The 24,907-nt window shown below is 36.0% G+C and overlaps 1 protein-coding gene across 2 annotated transcripts in view; it reads right to left on the bottom strand.

Annotated features, from left to right (window-relative positions):
• Positions 1–24,907, bottom strand: part of ABCA1 (ATP binding cassette subfamily A member 1) — a 154,891-nt gene that overhangs the window by 87,758 nt on the left and 42,226 nt on the right. For both annotated transcript variants that reach the window (XM_053702625.1, XM_053702624.1), the window contains exons 3-5: positions 24,175–24,268; positions 17,327–17,468; positions 16,916–17,028 (exon numbers count right to left, since the gene is read on the bottom strand). In XM_053702625.1, the coding sequence (XP_053558600.1) occupies positions 16,916–17,028; positions 17,327–17,468; positions 24,175–24,268 (349 nt within the window). The remainder of the gene's footprint in view (positions 1–16,915; positions 17,029–17,326; positions 17,469–24,174; positions 24,269–24,907) is intronic.

Raw genomic sequence — 24,907 nt, 5'->3', positions numbered from 1 at the left:
CAAATGTAGTTTTAAGAACCTCCTCAGTTTATTTTAATTATCGAATTTACATTGTTCTCTAGGTTTCCTTTGTTGAAAAGCACACCTAGAGCTCAGGAGCAGTAATGCTATACTTGAAGGCTAAACCTAGATGGTGATTGGTAGCTCTGCAAATATTAGTCTTATCATTGGCTTGCCAGATGCATTCAGCTAGTCCCCGGTAGGACATAGCTCTGTAGCTGACTTTAACTATGCATTTAACCCATTTAGATCAGCAATAGTGCAATAATAAAAATCTTTACATATGAGAGCAGTTACTTTTTCAAGTTTATTTCCCTTTAGAGCTCCTGTAAAGAGGAGCTAAAGTAAATTACTTGATAAATTATGGGTGCAAATTATAAATAGCTATCCCAGACACATACATTAGGAAGTCCTAGGGGATTAAATCCAAAACGCTTAGCTCTGTGGATGTTTGTTAAGCAACAAAACTAAAACACAGCTCTTGTTTTTATTTCATTAATATGTTTTACAATAATAATTTCTATCCAGTGCACATTAGTAGTGTTGTTCCATATTCCCTATAACCATCATAAGAAAGATAGAAATACAGACAGGCTCTTTTCTTGGCAAACAGTAATAGAACACCAAGACCTATATTTGCTAAAGCTATAAATGTTCCTCATGAAGAAGCAAGTTCATCAGTAAGGTCACAACGCGAGGCTTCTGAAATGACAAATTCACAGGAAACGTTTAACGTGTCACCATAATGCATGCATCAAAGTAACTAGGCACATCACCGTCCAGTGCTACAAATGCGACGTGACAAAAATAACGCTAGGCCTTAAATTTAGCCCAGGAGAAGACATGGATGTTTTGGCTATGTCTGTCATCCAGGTTCAGGGCAAGGGAGGTAATAAAGAAAAATATAGAAATAAAAGCCCTGTGCTTAGTGTGTGGGCATGAATAATTCTTTTAAAGGGACGTTTAATTCAAAATGTAATTGCATTTCAGCCCCCGATACATTTTTCAGTTAATGAAAAAACATCAACATTGCAGTTTATATGCATTACTTATTGCTTGTTTTATACACCCTAGAGCGACTGCAGTTTAGAATTTATGTTTTAAAGAGACATATAACTCAAAATTAAATTTCCCACAGAAGGTTTAATTATATACTGAAAAACAATTTATTTATTTATTTTGACTGCTTTTCCTATCATTTAAATAAAAAACTATTTTTTTTTTACCTTCCCTAAGAAAGACAAGTGTGCATTTCTACAGAATTCTGACCCTAATACAATGATTGGCATAGGAGCTTTTTTTTATCTTTGTCTCTTCTTGGCCACAAAAAGACATAGGATAAACAACACTCTATGGGGCATTTTTAAGAACGTGCGAGCGGACATGATCCGATATTGCGGATCATGTCCGATGCACATTGATAAATGCTGACATTATTGTACCAGCAGTTCTTGTGAACTGCTGGTGCAATACCTCCCCCTGCAGATTCACGGCCAATCGGCTGCTAGCAGGGGGTGTCAATCAACCCGATCGTATTGGATCGGGTTGATTTCCGGCGATGTCTGTCCGCCGCCTCACAGCAGGCAGACAGGTTATGGAGCAGGGTTATGGAGCAGCGGTCTTTAGACCGCTGCTTCATAACTTGTGTTTCTGGCGAGCCTAAAGGCTCGCCAGAAACACAGGGCATCAAGCTCCATACGGAGTTTGATAAATAGGTCCCTAAAGTTCTTTAAGGAGTATGTCACTGTACTGCAAAACAATACACTATGTTTTTCTCCAATATAGGTGGCAACCCTAGGCTTTTTTGGTCTTACTGAAAAGACAATGTAAATGTACTGTGGCGTGGTGGAAAAATTATTATAGTTTATTAGTGGTTTTATAGGCTTACTTAAAACTAGCGCAATTTTTTGGTACTGGAAGTGCTAGCAATTAACCAATTAAATATTTATAAATGTAAACCTCTCTCATTTATGAATGTAAACCATTCCCATTACACACTTTTAACATTAAAGCTGTAATTGCTTTAATTGCAAATGTAAATGCATTGATGGCACCTGTTCAAGATCCAAGCTTCATAAATACTTTCAAACAGTATAATAAAAATAAGCGATTACTTACTGCAATAAATTGCCATAGAACTGATATGTTAACTTTAAACGTACATGAAAGTTTATCGTTCAGACAGAGCATGCAATTTTAATAGATTTTTCAATTTAGTTATTTTATCAAATGTACTTTGTTCTTTGATATTCTTTGTTGAAGAAAGATTATACCTAGGTATGGTTTGGAGCAGCAATGCACTACTGGATGATTAGTAGCTACATTTATTGCCTTTTGCTCACTTAGATCCATGTAGTGCTCTGGAGATTATTTAACCATGTGTTTAACCTCTCTATAGTTATATACAAGCAATAGTGTAATAATAAAAAATCTAACTCATTAATGCATTTTCTTCTAGCACTTTTAATTCTTTTAAAGGGATAGAACGGTCAAAAATGAAAGGTGAATCGGTGCTTTTCAATTTGGAATAAACATTTTTTGCAATATACTTTCATCAGCAAAAATGCTTCTAGCAAAACTTATTACTGTTTTTCTGTGGCATACGCACATATCCTGTGAGGGCCTGTGCATCAGTACTTAAACACCATGCCTGCCCAGAGAGCTGTCAGTGGTGTATATTGCTTCTATATTGCTTGTGTCATACAACCCGCTTCTGACTCTCTGAGAAGATGCGGTGTGAATACTGGTGCACGGCTTCATAGGCAGATGTGCCACTACTACACAAACAACATTAACTGTGCACGTATATTTTCTTTCTTCAGGTCTACATCATGTAGCACTGCTACACAGGCTGGAAGTGAAATGAAAGAATACATTTTATTCCCATAGTATTGAGGTTATGTCCCGCCTCCTTGTGGTTATGGGTGCCACCATGTTGAACGCTATCTTTTACTATATGATCACCTGTTTGCACAAGCGCAGTAACTCTCCTTCAGATCCCTACAGTGTGACCTGGTTCCAATATGGCAGCACCTAAGATTAGAGGGAGGTGCATGAAATGTATTTAGTGTTTAGCTGCCCTTTAAGTTAATGCATCCCTTCTAAATCCCTTTATCTATATTATCCTAATGTTATCCCACATATTTATAAATAATAATATAATGAATTGTTAAAAATAGGTTATTATTTGCTTTATAAGTGGAAAAGATACAATTATGAAGCTGCAAAACTGATTAAAAGTACTATTGTAGGACAAGTAAAAATGCAAATTCTGTATGTGCACACACTGCAACTGTAACTACATGTAATTATTACACATATGTTCATTTATATTTTAATATATATAAATATGGTTTCATTTGATTGTAAACTCTAATCAATAGATTCATTTGATACAATGTAATCTACACGCATCTCTAATGTTCATCTCTGTAACATGGTAGTAATAATAATAATACAAATTGTTCAAGACACTTTTAAAAAAATTAGAAAAAAAAGTATTTTACAACCTTTGAGGTAGAAATGTAACAAAATAATTCTTAGTCCTGCTGTAAAAACCAGGGCTTCATGCTTTTGTATGAATTCCATAACATGCACAACACCCGCTAGAAATAATTTCTTAACTTCAAAACATCTAGAAAATAATAGGTTTGAGTCACATCAAAGGCCTCCGTGCATACCAAATAATCCCCAAAGAGTAAAATTATGTGTTAAAGAAATAGAAAATGACCCTTGTCCTGTTTGTTTTCTCTGATATAAGCTCGCTTTCCTGGAAACGTTTGCAAAATATGGCAAACATATTTCAAACAAATGGCAGCTGAAGACATCCCTAGTGCCAATGTACAGCTGTTGGTAAACATATATTTATTTTGTGGCTATTTTGACAGGCTGCTCCCTTTTTCTTGGTATATTAAAAAAAAAAACTAAAAAAAAAAAAGTGTGTGACAATTTTGCTATTGCACTCTTAGTTAAGGTTTGGTTGAAGCTTTGAGGCAGAGACTGGGAGGTAAACCATAAATAGTGCAGATTCATCTTATAAAGATTCCTCCAGCTAAAGAAAGGGCAGAGATAAACCACAGATTCACATAAAACAAACTGTGTGGTCTAAATGCATGACATATATGCTGTTGCTCACTGATGATCAGAACACTAGCCATTTCTTTAGACTTGTGCAGTAAAAGTCAATATTTTCTGTCCATTAGAAACAATTCATTCTGTACAACTAATAAATATCCTAATGACCCAAACTCTGCAGCTATGCATCACTAAGACATGTAATAGAAGAAAAAACGTCAACAAATAATTGTTTATACTGCATATGCAATGCTTTTACATAACAAATACAGATTATCACTAAAACATACTTATTGGATCATTTTAGTAAAGTGAATTTGTAAATAAATGTAAAAAACTTGTTTAAAAATGAATTGATATATATATATATATATATATATATGTGTGTGTGTGTGTGTTTGTGTGTGTATATATAAGCAGCCATAGTGGGTAATAATTTAGCTCTATGTGCATGCTACCAGAATTAAAGTAAATAAAAGTGCAAAAAGAAAATGCTCTGTTAGAGCATTTATTATTGCATTGTGATTTGTATATAACTGTTTATTTAACTAGTGCAAATGGGTTAAACGTATAGTTAAAATTAGTTTTAGAGCAGCAATGCACTACTGGGAGCTAGCTGAAAACCTTTGGTGAGCTAATGACAAGAGACAAATGTCTGTAACCACAAATCACCAGCTAGCTCCCAGTAGTGAAAGATAAGTACATATTCTTAAAATGACACGCTCTATCTAAATCACACAAGATTAATTTTGACTTTCCTATCCCTTGGATTCATCTGTATTATTGAGGTTTTTTTTATGTGTATACATTTGCAGCTGAATGAGCACCTGCACTGACACTGTTTCTATTTGAAACACATTTTTTTAGTAGCCGTGTCCAATTTTAATTTGTTATTAGGTGTGAGCCTCAAACTATACTTGTCTGTTTTAATGTCAACAGATAAGTATTTGGAAAAGATCCAAGCAAATGCTAGTGTGCCTTTAAAATATTAGTCAGAGCCCATAGCATTTTTATTGACCTATAATTTACAGTATATATTACTCTTATAATCATATAGTAATTGCACTGCAATTGTAATAATCCAACTGTACTTTATTAAGTACTGACTTGCTGCCAGTGAATTTATTATAAATATAATGTAGACAAATCATATCAAAATATTGAAGTAGGGATTTATCATGCATTGCAAGTTCCTAAATAAAGTTGTTGTATTATAGTTATGTGCCAGACAGGTAGGTTCAGGTTTATATGCTTCAGATGAAATCACCTCATAAACTGCCTAAAACTGATAAAATTATATGGAAGTGTTATTGAGAGTTGTGTACTAGCATTTAATGTCCACAAAAGTAGATGCATCTCTGTGTTCCACTGGTTTGTTTTAAGCATTTCTCCATTCTACAAATATATAGTCTAAAATGACACATTCTGTGTAGCCCATAACTAGGGAATGACTTCATTGGGATTCCTTATGAACACTATGATACCTAAGCATTAAATGCCATCTTCAGTAAGCACACATTTACACAGAAATGTGAAGAGTATCTGCAACACTTAAAGGACCAATACTTACAGTAGAATTGAATAATTGACAAATACACAATAAATAGACCATTATTATTATCACTAATTTGTGTTGTGCCACAATATTCCATAGCTGTGCGTACAGATATAAGGATATACAATGACAAAGACCCTGCTCTGAATAACTTACGATATAACTTACTTTAAATTTGAAATGAGCAGTAGAATATGTTATGGCACATTTTAAAGTGAATCCAATTTTTCCTCAGCCCTGTACCATGTGACAGCTATCAGCTAATCACAAAATGCATTTACATACAGTACATACTGTGCACTTTTGCACAAGCTCAGTTGGAGCTGGAACCTCAGAATGCACTTTTTTTATTGTATGCTTTATCTGAATAATGGAACTTTATTTTGACTTTAATGAGGATATTACACTCAAAAATGTTCTCTGTAAACCTCTTTTTGCAATTCCCCCATACATTTAGAAGTACATTTCATCTCCCAGTACGGGAGTAAGAGGAGTACACCCCAAGCCATTTCTATGTACAGTAAGTACATTTCACTTTAGGGGCATGGGAAAGGGGATTTTTTAATTTATTTTTTTATTACAAAGAAAATGCTTTATAAAATGTAACATTTGTAAATCATTCTGATGCCATGTTGGGCATTTAAGGCAGGCTCTTTGCATGCAAGTTAAAAATATATTTATATTTTATTGTAATGCACAGTTAGGTAAAGTTGGACATTAACTAAACACTCAGATGAAAACATATACATCTCTTGGTGCCTATAAGTTGAGTACAAAAATACCACAAGATCCAGACAGAAGTTGCAAGTTCTAATTGGCTGTGACACTAACTCTACAAGTTAACACCACTAGCAGTGTCCTACCTAGTAATATCAAGCAGGGATATCCTGGTATGTCTGCAGTAAAGCCACAATATTTATCAGCATAACCTTTACTAACCACAAATATTTACCATAAACAAACATTGTTCTCCAAAATGTTTCTGAAGAAGAGGAAAAGTATTCGTAATTAAAACACAAAATGTGTATTTATTTATTTTATTTTTTTAAAATATTTTTATTGAGGTATACTTCAAGGCATATACAAATGATACGGCGGCAAAAGAGCCATAAAGAAAAAACATGCCAAAATATACAGAATAAACCAGACAAAGTAACAGTACATGTTAACATGACAATGTACATGGACAATGGTGTATAAAGATGTCTGCCACTCAAGTTAAATACCCTCAGAATAAGAGCTAAGGCCACTTTGGGACCATATAATAATATAAGATGTTCTGTGTTACAGAGGGTAATCTTAAAACTAACAGGTGCCACTATTGGGTCTCATATAATAAACCTCATTTTGTTTTTTGCATGACACGCACATTCTATTCAGTACTATAAAACAGCCAGTTTATACATGTTCATAGAATGAAGGTAAGCACTCTGATGATCAATATTAGGGGTAGGGGGTACGATGTTGACAAGAAAGAAGCATACTATGGCATATACACAGACATCAAGTGTTGTAGAGTTAAGTACAAGAGTAATTAGAACTGATTAGTAGCATATAATAATCACATAGACCCTGCTAGTTGAAGGGTAAATGTTATGGTGGCTAGGTAACTTTAATGAAAACCCAAATATTATTGTGCTGTTATATAAAACTTTAGTCTCTAGCCCAGGATATCAGTTCAAATCATTATATACCCATCACTTGATGGCAAATCTTCTCATAACACTAATGTATGCATTTGCTTCTAGAATAGTATGTATAGTGCTTCTAGAATAGTATGTATAGTTTAATACATTGGAGATATAGAGGTTAGGATATATTTTCCTATCTTTATTCAATAAACAATCTCAAAGGGGGGGTTAATGGTAATGATTCTGTCTGGGCGGCTGATGCATCTCTGGAAGGTATATCGCTGGTGCGTTGAGAAAAACTGTAGTCTTACTGAACACGGCCAGGCTATGTGTATCGACACTCACACCGCAAAGCTCAGTAGGTTTAGCAATGTACAGTAGTAATCCGGCGCCATCTTGGGAGTTATGGTGTATATTTAGTTTCTCGCATCACTGTGTAATAAGAGTGCGCAGTCCAGACAAGTGGTCTCTAAGCAAGTCGCATATCCCTTTCTCAAGCGCCTCTACCATCCTTATTGTTAAGAGAGAGTTTGGTACATGGGTTCCCTCTACGAAAATTGCATCCTCAATGCCAGCTACTGCTGCCTTATTGTCTTTTCAAGTGGTTGCCCGAAAAATAAAAGTAAATGATGCTCCCATCATCTGGAGACTGTAGTATAAGCCCTCAGTTGGGGATCTAATATATAGTTCACAGATATTTTAGGCAGAAAACCCCCTAAAATCTATATTAACTCCAGGAGCTCCTTCAGTGTGCGTCTAGTCGCTTCGGCAGTTGGCTCCCCCCCCCCCCCACACACAAAATGTTTATTTTAAACTGTTTTTTGATGAGTTATTATGCATCTATAATAAACAAAGAATTAAACATTCAGTGAATACTTAAAAAAAACAAGTATTATGATGAGAGATGCAAATCACTGATGTGAGCCATATAAAACATCATAAGCAACAATTCCTCAGACTTCACCTGTTGTTGTTCTATAAACTACCTATATTCATTACAGGCATTTCTGAATTCCTTCCTTACTGATGAGTCGAAAAGGGTCACATGATCTATCATGCTACACAATATTGCAACCAACAGAACTAACTCACAACAAGCTGACACTGAATGAAAATATTCAAAACCACTAGTAATTAAATAATAGGTACTACATTACTTAATCTTTAAATTGTCTCTTATTTTGTAAGATGTCATAAAAGTGTTGGGTGTGTGAAATTACAGTTTCTATAGCATTCCTACGACAGTTATCCTTGGTAAAGCAAAATAAATTGGACAATAAAGTAAAAAAAAATATAGCTGTAATAGCTATCAATGAATTATGTGTAGATACAGATAGGAAGATACAATTAAATAAATTGAGGATGCCTCAAACTTTTAAGATACACACTGGACTACTCAGACATGCTCCCTGACTGTTATGGTTCTGCCCAGAGCCACCTGGACACACCCACAACCCTCCTTTGGTCTCATTCGCATGTTCTAGAGTGTTTCCCCAGCACTCATGCTCCCACAATGGAAGAAAAATAGTTGGAAGGTATATTATTAATCTGAAACTAACCAGTAAAGTATTTCTTCTCCAGATGTTCATGGAATTTCTGATTGTACATGATGCAAGAACACTCATCTGGAAGTCCCATCAGACAGGAACCTAGGGACTTAAGTATGCAATGAACATTACCCCAGTCAGGCTAAGTCTGTTAAACGAGCTGAACTGGAGAATATATATATTTTGTCTTATCTTTAGCTGCTTTTAAGGGACACTTGCATATCACAAGTTAGTTTAAGCTGGTTTAAAAAAAAAAAAATAAAAAAAATACTTGAAATTGATTTGAAGCTCACTTGTCAAATACAGCAGACTTTAGAGTTAGGGTTGTGGATTTCAAGTTGCATTTCAAGTCTTCTTCACTTACAGACTTTCTATAAATAGGACTTGAGAACATAACTACAGCAAGTTTTTAGGGGTAAAGTTTTTAGCTGTAATAGCTATCAATGAATTATGTGTAGATACAGATACAGATACAGATAGGAAGATACAATTAAATAAAATAAAAAAAATACTCCAATTTTTTAACATATTATTACAAATTAGATACAGTTATATTAAATTGTAAGGATTCTAAAGAATGCCTAAACAATTACTATGTACTTTAGTTTTAAAATTAAAAAAAATAATAATAATAATATGTTGGTTTAAAAGACTTTACTGTTCAAAGTCAGTTTTAGCCAACTTTACTCTGAAGATTAAAAATAATCCTAGATTATAGTTATGGGGGGCGATTTATCACGGCCCGAATGGGGCCGTATACACCAGTTTCCGTATGAGCCTTCAGGCTCACCGGAAACAACAGTTAAGAAGCAGTGGTCTTAAGGCCGCTGCTCCTTAACTCGTCCGCCTGCTCTGAGGCAACGGACAGCAATCCGCCCAATCGCATACAATCGGATTGATTGAGACCCCCTGCTAGCGGCCAGTTGGCCGCGAATGTGCAGGCGGCATTGCACAATAATTTCTATTGAAAAGCTTGTGCAATGATAAACATTTATCAATGTGTGGCGGACATGATCGCTACAGTGGACCATGTCCGTTCGCACTTTCATAAATCAGACCCATGGAGTCAGATATAACCTATTGATATCCTCGATTTTAGAGATATATTTGTGACAAAAAAGCTTCATAGTAAGAGGTACACTCTGAGTGCCTTTTTATTTAACCATGTTATTTTAAAGGGATACTAAACCCACATTTTTTTCTTTCATGATTCAGATAGAGCATGCAATTTTAAGCAACATTCTAATTTACTCCTATTATCATTTTTTTGTTCTCTTGCTATCTTTATTTGAAAAGCAGGAATGTAAGGTTAGGACTTAGGAGCCGGCCCATTTTTGGTTTAGCACCCTGGATAGTGCTTGCTTATAGGTGGTTACATTTAGCTACCAATCAGCAAGCGCTACCCAGGTTCTGAACCAAAAATGGGCCGGTATTAGATGAGAGTAGTTTGCCATTTGTTTGTTTTCGTAAAGGGCCAGTATATAGTGAGCTGTAAAATTGCTATTATGCATAAAAAAGAACAGTGACATATTAAAAATATTTTTTATCCTGGCCTTCTTGATATTGAAGCGAACAGGAAGTATGCATGTTAAAAAATTATTAAAAATGTCCCTTTTATATACAGCAAACAAAACAAATGACTGCTCACTGGCTGATAAACATTTATTTCAGGGCTTTAAATATAATACAATATTACATAATACACATAATACATATTTGTTATAATATAATATTACATAAATAATATCAATTTTGAGAGGGGCCTAAAATCTAAATAATTTATTTCACATATACATTATATATCTGGGTTAATTTTTCACAGTTTTTGTTGTTTTTTTTCTTCAGGAACTGAACCCCAGCGTTTCTAAGGGTTATATAAGCTGCACCCAGGTGGTAAATCGCCATAGAACAGGCTAACAATGGTATTGAGCCAGTTGTTCGTTCCTGTGAGTGCACTTCTTTCTATATGTATTTAGTCTCCCTATGAGAAAAAGGGGCAACCAGATGTGGACTCCTTGCTCAGTGTGCTTAGAGGAATATGTCTACACCTCACTGACGAGGCCCAATGAAGGCTGAAACGATCAGCTGGGGTTGCTGTGTTCCTTATTCAAAGAGGAATTGCCTGGTATTTCAGCGCTGGACTGACCGTAATAGGCGGGATCAGACGGATATACTACAGGAAATTTCTTCTCTGTGAAAAGCATTACTGGCTAAAAAGCTGCACCCAGGTGGTAAATCGCCATAGAACATGCTAACAATGGTATTGAGCCAGTTGTTCGTTCCTGTGAGTGCACTTCTTTCTGTATGTATTAAGTCTCCCTATGGGAAAAAGGGGCAACCAGACGTGGACTCCTTGCTCAGTGTGCTTTATAGGAATATGGCTACAACTCACTGACGAGGCCCAATGAAGGCCGAAACGATCATCTGGGGTTGCTGTGTTCCTTGTTCAAAGAGGAATTGCCTGGTATTTCGGCACTGGACTGACCGTAATAGGCGGGATCAGACTGATATACTACAGGAAAGTTCAACTCTGTGAAAAGCATTACTGGGCTAAAAAGCTGCACCCAGGTGGTAAATCGCCATATAACAGGCTAACAATGGTATTGAGCCAGTTGTTCGTTCCTGTGAGTGCACTTCTCTCTGTATGTACTTAGTCTCCCTATGGGAAAAAGGGGCAACCAGACGTGGACTCCTTGCTCAGTGTGCTTAGAGGAATATGGCTACAACTCACTGACGAGGCCCAATTAAGGCTGAAACAATCGTTTGGGGTTGCTGTGTTCCTTGTTCAGAGAGGAATTGCCTGGATATTTCAGCGCTGAACTGACCGTAATAGGCGGGATCAGACTGATATACTACAGGAAAGTTCTTCTCTGTGAAAAGCATTACTGGCTAAAAAGCTGCACCCAGGTGGTAAATCGCCATAGAACATGCTAACAATGGTATTGAGCCAGTTGTTCCTTCCTGTGAGTGCACTTCTCTATGTATGTATTTATATATATATACATATATATTAGTCCTACTTCATAAGGTTACAAATTATCTGCCAACAATCATTACATCTACAGCCTAAAATCATCCACACAAAAAAAATGCTGCTTCTCTTTATAACACGTGTCAAGCCATTCAGAGTGCCTTTAGGTGCTGCTACCGGTCAAGGTTATTCCAAACGCTTGACACATTCTTAAAAACGTGTTCAAACCAATGCTTCTTATACATTTCTGACAGCATATTTCACATATTTATTTCTGGAAGATTTTCATGAGTTTGTGCGCTTAACATCAGTTGAAAGTGATAAGATAAAGTAGGTTCTTTTGGGCCATCTGAGGATGGAGTGATCATGATGCAGCAATTATCCTGGAATCTTCAACCAGTGATAAAACAAAGGCAAATTCCAAGAATTATTACCTACCGGTAATATAATATATGCCTTCTGCGTGTGAATACATTTTACACATCTGATTATAGCCTAGAGCAAACAGTTCCTTAAAATGAAGCTACTACAGGTTCAGCTTTTATTACAGTCTACACCAGAATTGTTATTGGTTAAAAAGATAGATAACGCCTTTGCTACCCATTCCCCAGCTTTGCACAACCAACATTGTTATATTAATATACTTTATAACCTTTAAACATCTAAATTTCTGCCTATTTCTAAATCACTACAGACAGCCTCTTATCACATGCTTTTTTATTAGCTTTTCAGAACAGGAGACTGCTAGTTCATGCGAGCCCTATAGATAACATTGTGCAAACACCCATGGTTTGTGGCAGACACTGCACTAATTGGATACAATGCAAGACAATAGATAATAAATAAAATGTCATGTGATCAGGGAGCTGTCAGAAAAGGCTTAGATACAAGGTAATCACATTGATAATAAATAAAATGTCATGTGATCAGGGAGCTGTCAGAAAAGGCTTAGATACAAGGTCATCACAGAGGTAAAAAGTGTATTAAACAAACAGTGTTGGTTATGAAAAATTGGGGAATGGGTAATAAAGGCATTATCTATCTTTTTAAACAATATATTTTTTGGAGTAGACTGTCACTTTAACAAAAATCATCATTTAGCACACACATGCCAACAGTGTAATAGACTAGCACATGTTAATGTACACACACATAATATATATATTATATTAGTAAGGATAAAACACGCAGCATATATGTCATATATACATAAATAGAAAAGTCAAACATTTTCAGGAGAGTTTGCAGCTAAAAAAATATTGTTTATAAGTAAAAATGTATATATATATATTTTAGTATCATATCTGAAAATATACAAATTTTGGTTTGCAAATAAAATATTATCTAAAAAAAAATCAAGAATATTAAATCGAATGAATGACTTAATACAAATTTGGAACGTACCCTCTTTTGAGCAATTTTGTTCTAGTCCAAAATAATATAAATAAATATGTTAAGATGTTTTATAATCCAAGCTTGAAAAACCTTTACTTCTACTATCTTATTCTATCTTAAATTGCCTTTTCATGATTCAAATACAGCATGTTATTTTAAACAACTATCCAATGTACTGCTATTACCTTATTAGCCTAATTCTCTTGGTATCCTTTGTTGAAAGACATACCTAAGTAGGCTAAGTAGGAGCAGCAATGTACTACTGAGAACTAGCTGCTGATTGGCCGATGCCCATACATGACTCTTTCATTGGCTCCTAGTAGTGCATTTCTGCTGCTTCTTCAACAAAGGATACCAAGAGAATTAAGCAAGTTTGATAATAGAACTAAATTAGAAAGTTCTATGCTCTATCTGAATCATGAAAGAAAGAAAAAAGGGTTTCATCTCCCTTTAAAAGTAGAGACAACATCAGTAACTGGCAAACAAAGATCCCAACATGACCTACCTACATGTTTTCACTAACAGCCCTTTGCTCTGAACGAATTGTTCCTTGCATGCACTGTGCAGTATAATTTTATCAATAGCTGATAAAGATGCAGCACTGAAAGGACAATCTTAAAGGAACCGTAACGCGTGAAACCCGATGCACACAAAAAGCTAAAGTAAAAATATTGCAAATGCGTTAACATATCTCCCCATAGAAGGGAGCAAAAAAAGTTGTAAGAAAACTTAAAGGGACATTAAACCCAAATTTTGTCTTTCATGAATCAGATGGAGAATACCATTTTAAACAACTTTCTAATTTACTTCTATTATCTAATTTGCTTCATTCTCTTGATATTCTTTCCTGAAAAGCATATCTAGATAGGCTCAACAGCTTCTGATTGGTGGCTGCACATAGATGCCTCATGTGATTGGCTCACCCGTGTGCATTGCTATTTCTTTAACAAAGGATTTCTAAAGAATGAAGCAAATTAGCTAATAGACGTAAATTGGAATGTTGTTTAAAATTGTAATATCTGTCTGAATCATGAAATACATTTTTGGGTTTAATGTCCCTTTAACACTCTACTTGCATGCAAACCTGATCACATATACTTAAGTGCACTAAGCCAACATGAAAATAGGAATATTTCACATTTCAATGTTCTTGACATATCAGAATATGTTCTATTTATTCTTAAATATAAATCTATATGTATATATAGATTATTGTATATAGGTATTATATATATATTTATATGTATATATATTTATAAATACTTAGAACATATTCTGCTATGTGCAGAACACTGGAATGTAAATATGTAAAGTAAATACACATTATAACACTTTATTAAATATGAATATTGCATAAATAATATTTTGCATTTTTTTATCTACTTGACTGCCTTTTTTTCTGTATCAGCTCATATAGCTTGTATAACTTTTTTTTAATCATTTTATTAGATAGTGTTATGAGTGTAACTGTACTTTTAAATGTATTTTTGATGTGTTTTGTGGCACTTTTTTGTTTCGTGAAACAGTTAACCAGAGCTCTGAGGACACGCTATACCCGACATGTGATTGTTGCTACACCCGACGCACACAAACCCCTGGTAATCTCGTAATCTGGCCCATAATTTTCTTGACAAATTATACAAATGATAGATTCACTCAGATTGGTAAGAGATGCACATATTCCCATCAATGCCATCATATCACTTCCATGGATTCACTAAGCTATATGGTTATAAGAAACAAAACATCTGGGAGATAATTATACATTGTAATGGGAATAGTACTGCCAGGTTGCTGCCATTAAGTGCTAAAAATATATTATTTATTATATTCTTGCAAGTTGCCATTGTTTCATAAATGTCTAGGCTTTTATTAAACCAACATAGTAACCAAACAGCAGTGGTCATTTGCTATTGCCCTGGTGAATCTTCTAAAACACCATAACAAATTAATTTGTATGACCCTTAGTAATCATTTGCTTATGAACTAATGAGCTGTAAGCAGCAGTGCTGCCCTAGGCACTGTGAAATCTGCTGCCATCCAATGCCCTTACTCTAAACTTTATAGTTCATGTTTGCTCCAAACAAGTGAAGGCAATGGATGCCAAAATGGTTTAATAAGCTACTCCACTAGACCAGGATCCCTGATTTATACGTATCAATAATAATAATAACAACAATAATAATAATAATAAATAAGACATTTGGAAAGAACATGAGTCGGAAGGCAGTATAACTACCCCACACAATATTTTGCCCCCAAATACTGCTGCTCAAGACACAGGCCTAGTTGGCCCATCCATCCCTTGCTATAAGCACCTCTCCTTTACTGAATACTTTGGGAGATTTAGCTAATGACCCCTTGTCATATCTGACACCCAGAGGCAAGTGTCTAATGATGAATTTATTCCATTTTATAAAATATTTCCTTTCTGTTCCAAGCTTTATAACTTCTGTAACATTAAGTCACAATTATAAATTAAATGTTTACTGAAAACTCTCCTTATTCCCTATTTTAAAGCCCAATAAAATTAATTAACTTTATTGCTCAATTTAACAAATATTACACATGCTGTCTGATTTTATGGGTCCTATTTAACAAAGGTCTGTCGGACCTGATCCAACAGTGCGGATAAGGTCCAACAGACCTCGCTGAATGCGGAGAGCAATACACTCACCGTATTCAGCATTGCACCAGTAGCTCTTGTGAGCAGCTGGTGCAACGCCGCCCCCTGCAGATTCGCGGCCAATCGGCCGCCAGCAGGGGGGTGTTAATCAACCCGATCATATTCGATCGGGTTGAATTGCAGCGATCTCAGTCCGCCTGCTCAGAGCAGGCGGACAGGTTATGGAGCCGCGGTCTTTAGACCGCTGCTTCATACCTGGTGATTCTGGCGAGCCTGCAGGCTCGCCAGAAACACGGGACTTCAAGCTCCATCTGGAGCTTGATAAATGGGCCTCTATGACTCATTGCAACCAGAGCCTCAATCATTTGAAAGGCCAGCGTTAAAGTGAAGGTAAAGTTCGCTCTATCGCATTATCTAATTAAACTTGTTCCCCTAAATGAATAGTACTTTCATTCATCATTTTTTTAAATTCTAAGTATAAACTGAGTTTTAGCCGTTTATACTTACTTTTTTTCGATCCGTAAATTCAACCCGTTTTTTTTTTTTTTTTTAATGGAAGGTCACGTTCTTTTAGCAGCCAATTAAAATTCTGGACGCTAGGCGGCCGTCAATCTACGTCATCCGCCTCCTGGATGATCTGCTCATGCGTTTAGAATTAATTGTTGGGCTTGTAAGACAAGCTTGCTCTCGTTTCGCGCATACCTATTGCAATCTTATTGATTTGCCATAATACAAAGAATGACGCCTGCGCATTGGAAAAAAAAGTAGATCACTCCATGCGCATTGCTGAGAGTAGTCGATGCTATGCGCATGAGCAGTTCATTGGATCCTCGTGAAAGTGCTTTAGAGACACGTATAAAGCGGGTGGAACAGATAAGAAAATGGCTGACGGGAGGAGTAAGGAACATAACGGTAGGGGAATATAAAACTTGATTATTATATAAATTTATAATGCATTGTGGAAAAAAGTTAGTGATTGCATTATTTTAACTATGACTAATTCATTAGGGTTTAGAGATAGGTACAACTTTACCTTCACTTTAAGCATCATACACCATTTCTAAATAGAAACATGTACATTAAGAAAAGAAAAACACACACACACAACAGAATTACCTGATCCATGGTATCTCTTTAAATTTCCCAGAAATCCTTGCATATCCTTTACAGTTGTGTCTTTTTGGCTGTATAGCAAAAACTTCCTTGCATCGGAAAACAGGCGAGATACTCTAGAAAAAGTTACGAAAATGTATGTTATTAAAAATAAATCTATATGGTGGCTTTAGTTGTTCATGTCACTAAACACATTATGGCACCAAATATGTTACATTTCTGTCATCTGTTACTGCGTCTAACTTATACTATGTCAGATTTATTTTAATCACAATAAAGAAAGCATATTTTTAATGAGAAATGTAGCTGATTTATGGTACATTACTTTAGTCATTTGAACTTTGCTCTAAATATGCAGGACTTTTTCAAGTAAATTAAGGATAAAATAATAAATGAGCATTAGTATAAACTCACATTGATCTGTTGAAATTTCCGACCACTCCAGGAGATTCGCCTGGTGTTGGGTAGCGAAAACAAGGGTTGTTTGCATTGCAAATAATGCCCTGTACCCACGGCAATGCCCCTGCTGATGGCATAGCTTTGTTTGGGAAGTGACCTGTTGGATGAATGTGAAAAAAAGTATTTACAGTCATGGTAAAATATACAAACAATTCAATATGAAAGAAATAAAACGTGCATACCCTAAACACTAAAGCAAAATCATTTGAATAATACGGTTTGTATCTAATAATTTGTAGAATTGTATATATTGGTTGTGAGCTTTGTGCACCCATCTTCCATAAAAATAGTAGTGTTGGATTTATATTTATAGTATATAGATATACTATAGATATAATGATTGGGAACCTGACTGGGGAGGTTCTAGAACTTCAAAATGTAAGGGGGCCCTAGGACAAATCACATGCATTCTATGTGTGGGGTCCACGTGGTTCTAGCTGGTCAGTCAAGGAGTGTGGCCTGGTGGGCCTTGGTTACCACTAAGTGTAACTATGCAAGTCACATTTCACTAGTCAATGTGTTTATTCTAACATATCTATAGAATCATATTACCTTTCATTGATCGTATTTTTGGTTTAATTTGTGTTTGTGAACACTTCACTCTTGCCTATACAAATGGGCCTGTGTAATATGCTGAATGTATGGACTATGTGAATCTTGCTACCTACACTTCCCCTCTTAGTCACTATACTAATTTTGTCATAGGGAATATTTTGGACAGACCTACACCGGTCCAGTATTGCACTAGATAGTATAATTTTGTTTGAGGTCAATCCTCTTTTTTAGATAGATTTTGGTGCAATCCGTGAACCATTTTTTGGTGTATATCTGCCTAAAAATCCCTCCTACTTTCTATGGTATACATTCTGGGGTCATTGTGGATATACAGCCGTTTACTATTTGTTTGTGTTTTAATCTAAGTATTAATCACTACTTATATAGTAGTTTTTTTATCATTTTTTGGAATAATAAATGTTAAGTTTTAATATTATATACCCACTGAATAGCCACTTATACTAGTCTCCCTTTGCGAGTGCTCTACTTTCTGTTCGCTTGTCTCCTATTTTTTCTACATTTACTTGAACAGTGAGCACCCTCCCTTGGTATTACTAGTCTATACTTCATTATATCAGATATTAGTATTATTGTCCCCAATTTGGGTGACTACCTTTATTGGTTAAATTGTGGTAAGCTAATACTTGACGGGGAATCATTAAATACAACTTCCATTACCACTATACCTATCTTTATTATATAACAAAATAACGTATAGTAGTATATGTATCTATAGCCATGTATTTATCTATAACCATCTATCAGACAAACACAAGATACAGGGATAGGTTAAGAGTGATAATAAGTGCCTGGTAGCAAGGCCATATTTTAGGGCAAACAAGTGGGAAATTAAATTTCTGAAAGGAATAATTTACATGGTGAAAATCATGAGGCAAAAAAACTCCCGTTAACTGACGTAGAATATAAATAACCTTCATTTCTACACTCAGTTGCAACACCAGCTTAAATGGGATGTGAGATCTGAACTTTTGACTGTACTAAATTCTCAAATATATTGATTTGTTTAACTCTGGCAGCTAAGCAAGCAGTTCTTAGGACATACATTCATGAGCAATCCTGCCGGAAACTTGCATCAGTTATATTCTGTCCAAGAACAGGCAACATATGCTTGTAGAACGGACGCTGCAGTATTTGATTTATCTTAGAAGTCTGTTATTCAATGAGTGAGGGAAAAAAGAAAGAAAGAGGGGGGGAATAAAAGAAAGAGAGAGAGAGTGATACAGAGAGAGAGACAGAGATAAAAAGATAGAGAGAAAGAGAGAAAGACAGAGAAAGAAAGAAACAGAAAGAGAGAGAAAAAGAAGGAAAGAGAGAAAGAAAGAAAGAGGGAGACAGAAAGATAGACAGAGAGAGAAAGAAGGAAAGAGAGAAATAAAGAAAGAAAGAGAGAGAGAGAGAGAGAGAGAGAGAGAGAGGAAGAATGAAAGAAAGAAAGAAAGAGAGAGAGAGAGAGAGAAAAGAAAGAAAGAACGAAAGAAAGAAATAAAGAAAGAAAGAAAGAAAGAAAGAAAGAAAGAAAGAAAGAAAGAAAGAAAGAAAGAAAGAAAGAAAGAAAGGATTTTGTTTGCCTGAAAAGATTAAGTCAAGTTTATTCAGCACAGGAATTATTATTTAAAAACAAAAAAAAACAAAAAACAAACACAGTATACAATGCATTGTTAAAGGGTCTTTGAGATTGTAATATAAAATGATAATCATACATACAAAATATAATCTGCATTATATTTTCATTATTTATTTTGTCCCCTTTTCCTGTAATTCCATTCTGAAATTGTGAGCTTTTCAGTTTATGTTAGAAATGGAAGAGTAGAAAACTGTTATATTACCCATTGGCTGCCCACACTAGTGACCTATGTATTACTGTCCCTAATTGGCCAAAGCAGAGAAGGTAACCTAAGTTATAACATGGCAGCTCCCATTGTTTTTTAAACACTAAGAGACCTATTTATCAAAGGTCTGTCGGACCTGATCCGACAGTGCGGATCAGGTCTGACAGACCTTGCTGAATGCGGAGAGCAATACTCTCTCCGTATTCAGCATTGCACCAGCAGATCTTGTGAGCTGCTAGTGCAACGCTGCCCCCTGCAGATTCGTGGCCAATCGGCCGCCAACAGGGGGTGCCAATCAACCCAATCGTACTCAATCGGGTTGAATTGTGGCGATGTCTGTCCGCCTGCTCAGAGCAGGCGGGCGGGGTTATGGAGCAGCTGTCTTTAAACCGCTGCTTCATAACTGCTGTTTCTGGTGAGCCTTCGGAGCTTGATAAATGGGCCTCTAAAACTTTACACTTATTGGGCATATTTATCAAGCGCCGAATGGAGCTTGATGCCCCGTGTTTCTGGTGAGCCTGCAGACTCGCCAGAAACAGCAGTTATGAAGCAGCGGTCACAAAGACCGCTGCTCCATAACCTGTCCGCCTGCTCAGAGCAGGCGGACAGACATCGCCGGAAAGCAACCCGATCGAGTACGATCGGGTTGATTGACACCCCCCTGCTGGCCTGGCCACGAGTCTGCAGGGGGCGGCGTTGCACCAGCAGCTTTTGTGAGCTGCTGGTGCAATGCTGAATACGGCGAGCGTACTGCTCGCCGTATTCAGCGAGGTCTGTCGTTTCAGGTCCGACAGACTTTGATAACTTGGGGCCATTGTATCACTATTTAAACATCTAATGATACTTTTAAAAATACATCTACATGTCATTCTCAGACTAATCTTTTCTTTTAGGGCATCAATCTATCTAGCATTTATGTAGTGTTTTATGTCCCCTTAATGCAAACTTTGAAAAGAAAGAAGGAAAAAGTAGTGGGAACCAATATACATTTTTATTTCTATTTTTTTGATACAGAACTTGAAGCAGCCATTTTTATATCTGTGATCTTTTTTTTAAAATTTTAAAAGTAGATCAAATTAGAAAAAGAAAAATCTTTCAGTCCTGGCTTTTTGGACTGGCAAGAGCCATGCTAGTGCTTATTATGCAATATTGTTTCTTCTTTGCAAAAACAGCTGATGCCAGATAACTAAATAAGTCAGAGTGACTGGCATTTGACACAAACTGTTTCACTACTAAAAAATGCTTCTGTCTCTGATTAATAAATATAGATATTAAATCTAAAGTATTTTAAAGATATAGGGGCCGAATTATCATTGTGCGAGCGGACATGATCCGATATTGCGGATCATGTCCGCTGCACATCGATAAATGCCGACAGCATACGCTCTCGGCATTTATCATTGCACCAGTAGTTCTGGTGAACTGCTGATGCAATACCGCCCCTTGCAGATTTGCGGCCAACCGGCCGCTAGCAGGGGGTGTCAATCAACCTGATCATATTCGATCTGGTTGATTTCTGTTGATTTCTGTCCGCTGCCTCAGAGCAGGCGGACAGGTTATGGAGCAGCGGTCTTTAGACCGCTGCTTCATAACTTGTGTTTCCGGCGAACCCGAAGGCTCGCTAGAAACATGGGGCATCAAGCTCCGTACGGAGTTTGATAAATATGCCCCATAGTTTCCTTTTGTTTGAAGGGTCAAAACACTGCAATAAGAAAACACTATAATGAATTAAAATATTTCAATATTATAGCTTTATGTCCCTTTAAATCTGTATGTCAATTAAATGTGTACCCAAGAGTTGCCACAAGCATGGGATAAATAATCAAAAGCAGATTTACAAACGTGTATTGTGAAAAGGTTTCTAATCAAATTAAAAAAAGGCTTAGAGATGGAATAAATATAAAATATAGAAGACCTGGCATCCTGCCCCCATAGCAAATTATATAAATTGATCTTGAAACTGACAGCAAATAAATATTTGTGCACAAATTCTTAGGGATTAATTGCTCACTGGCTGATATTGGTGGTGGCAACTCACAAAAAAACTGTTAACCCCTAACACACACACATTAAAGGGACATGAAACCCAAAATGTATCTTTCATGATTCAGACAGATCATGCAATTTTAAATAACTTTCCAATTTACTTATTTTATCTAATTTGCTTCTTTCTGTTGTTATTCTTTATTGAAAAGTATAGCTAGGTAGACTCGAAAGATGGGCGCTAGATGCTGATTGGTGACTGCACAAATAAGCCACCTGCAATTGGCTCATCTATGTGTTCAGCTAACTCCCATTAGTGCATTGCTGCTTCTTCAACAAAGGATACCAAGATATTGAAAAAAATTATATTGAAAATTGTTTAAACAAATGTCTACATGAATCATGAAAGAAAAATTTGGGGTTTCCTGTCCCTTTAAGAAAGCCTTGAGCAGGTGGGTGCAGCAGATAAAAATTATTTTCTCTATGTCATAGTGTTACTGAGAGGGAAAGCAGAGTTCATGGGGAATCTTTCAAGGTTTTCTGTGCCAGAGTCAACAGGAAACTGTAATCTGTACAGGACAAGGCACAAGACACAAGAAAAGCTGACAGATAATTTCCAATTTGGAGAAGTAAAAACATAGCTTTACAAATTCACACACACAAACACACTCACACTCTCACGCACACAAACACACTCACACTCTCACACACACAAACACACTCACGCTCACACACACAAACACACTCACGTTCACACACACAAACACACTCATGCACACAAACACACGCTCACACACACGCTCACATACACAAACACACTCACGCTCACACACACAAACACACTCACGCACACAAACACACACATGCTCACACACACACTCACGCTCACACACACAAACACTCACGCTCACACACACAAACACACTCACGCTCACACATACAAACAAACTCACGCACACAAACACACACACAAACACACACACGCTCACACACAAACACACTCACGCTCACACACGCAAACACACTCACGCTCACGCACACACAAACACGCTCACGCACACACTCACTCACGCTCACGCACACACAAACACACTCATGCTCACGCACACACACACACTCACGCTCACACACACACAAACACACTCACGCTCACGCACACAAACACACTCACGCTCATGCACACAAACATGCTCACGCACACACAACTATTTGCTTTTTAAAATACAGGCAAAATTGTGTTGAATCAATGTATGTATGTTTTTCACCAATCATCAAGAAATGTATGAACAGACAAGCAGATATATAAATAACATAAATCTCTTAACCACAGTTTAACTGGCACACAGACAGACACAGACAGACCCCCTCTCTGCTATTTTTTTCTTATTTAAAAGAGACGGTACAACCAATCAGATGCCCAGTATAAGCACAAACAAATGACAGTTAAAGGGACACTGAACCCAAATTTGTTCTTTCATGATTCAGATAGAGCATGCAATTTTAAGCAACACTAAGCTTTTTTTGGGTTCAGAATAGTGGACAGCATTTTTTATTGGTGGATGAATTTATCCACCAATCAGCAAGAACAACCCAGGTTGTTCACCGAAAATGGGCCGGCATCTAAACTTACATTCTTGCATTTCAAATAAAGATACCAAGAGAATGAAGAAAATTTGATAATAGGAGTAAATTAGAAAGTTGCTTAAAATTGCATGCTCTATCTGAATCATGAATGAAAAATTTTGGGTTCATTGTCCCTTTAACATAGTCAATATTAACTAACACAGCAGAACTTTGGAGTGTACACTGCTCTGTTTGTATGGTGCAGGTGGAACACCATCTGATTGGTTGTAATACCCGCCAGTAGTTGTTAAATATACTTTCCATGTAAAATTATAATAATATAATATTATGCTAATGTTTTATAATATTAGAATATTATATAATAATATAAGATAAGGCATGGCATCTATAAGAACTGGTTACTTGAATGTATTGTAGACAAATATAGTTTTTACTGTCTTTTAAGTTTCACTATTGGTTCAAACAAAGCAGACCATGACACATTTCTTCATCTTATACTGTATTTGGTGCATTTAGATATATTGTTTTATCATATAAATACTGTAAAATATGTACTTTTATATTGGCTTTTAGAAAACCAATTTTCACCTAGGTACAGAACTTTCCAAAACCCAAGTTTACTATGTGTACAATATAGCAATCTGTAGTATATATTATATTATATATTATATGCAGATAGATAGAGACACATTTTAAAATGCTGGAAATGCACAAATAGCATATTGTACACTTTATTACAACATGGTAAGATTTCTACAGAATGACAACACCATTTTTCATAAAAACACTTACAAACCCTACATGTAACCAAATACATGTTAAGATACTCACATTCATGTTGTTCGTAGGGGGGATACGAAAGACGTACAGAGATCAGAATGAAGAAGATAAAAAGTGGCCAAGCAACTTCAACCAACAATTGCAACTAGAAATAATGCAAAAAAACAAACACAATTAGTATTTTTATTTTCCTTTAAAAAGAAAACAAATGGATTCCTGATAAACACAGAACTTAGCGTGTATAAAAGTCAGTGAAAGAGTTAAACTTTGAAAGAGAGCAGATGTTGAAGAAAATGGCACATATAATGTAAGTCAGAGGGGGGGCCCATATTTAACAGTGTTCTAGGAATTTCACCCCGTCCCTGTGTAGGGGTCAACTGAACTATTCCTGACCCTCTGGGGGACTTTTCAGGAGAAATAATAGGCCTTGCAGTATATTTGCCAAGCATAGTTTCAAGCCCCTATTTCCCTTAGTTAACGTTTCCTAGAGACTAAATAAGATTTGCCAAATATGTTTTGTTCAGGGTAGCTGAGAAACTTACGCTTTTTCAGTCAGGCAAGTAGTACCGCTGGGAGTACTGTGTGCTGTTATTGCTACTGAACTGTAACACTGTATTATATAATGTTTTTGTAAAAGCATATGTTACAATGCCTAGTTTAAAGAAAATGTCTCACTGAACAATAAAACAAGAGGTTTTTTTCTTCCCATATTTTAAAATTGGAATTAAACATTACATTTGAAAATATATGTCACTAAATATCTAGTTGTACAGTTTGTTGAAAT

Source organism: Bombina bombina, chromosome 2, assembly GCF_027579735.1.
Source record: "Bombina bombina isolate aBomBom1 chromosome 2, aBomBom1.pri, whole genome shotgun sequence".
NCBI lineage: Eukaryota > Metazoa > Chordata > Amphibia > Anura > Bombinatoridae > Bombina > Bombina bombina.
Note: the sequence above shows the minus strand (reverse complement) of the source record. Positions and strands in the feature narration are given on the sequence as shown.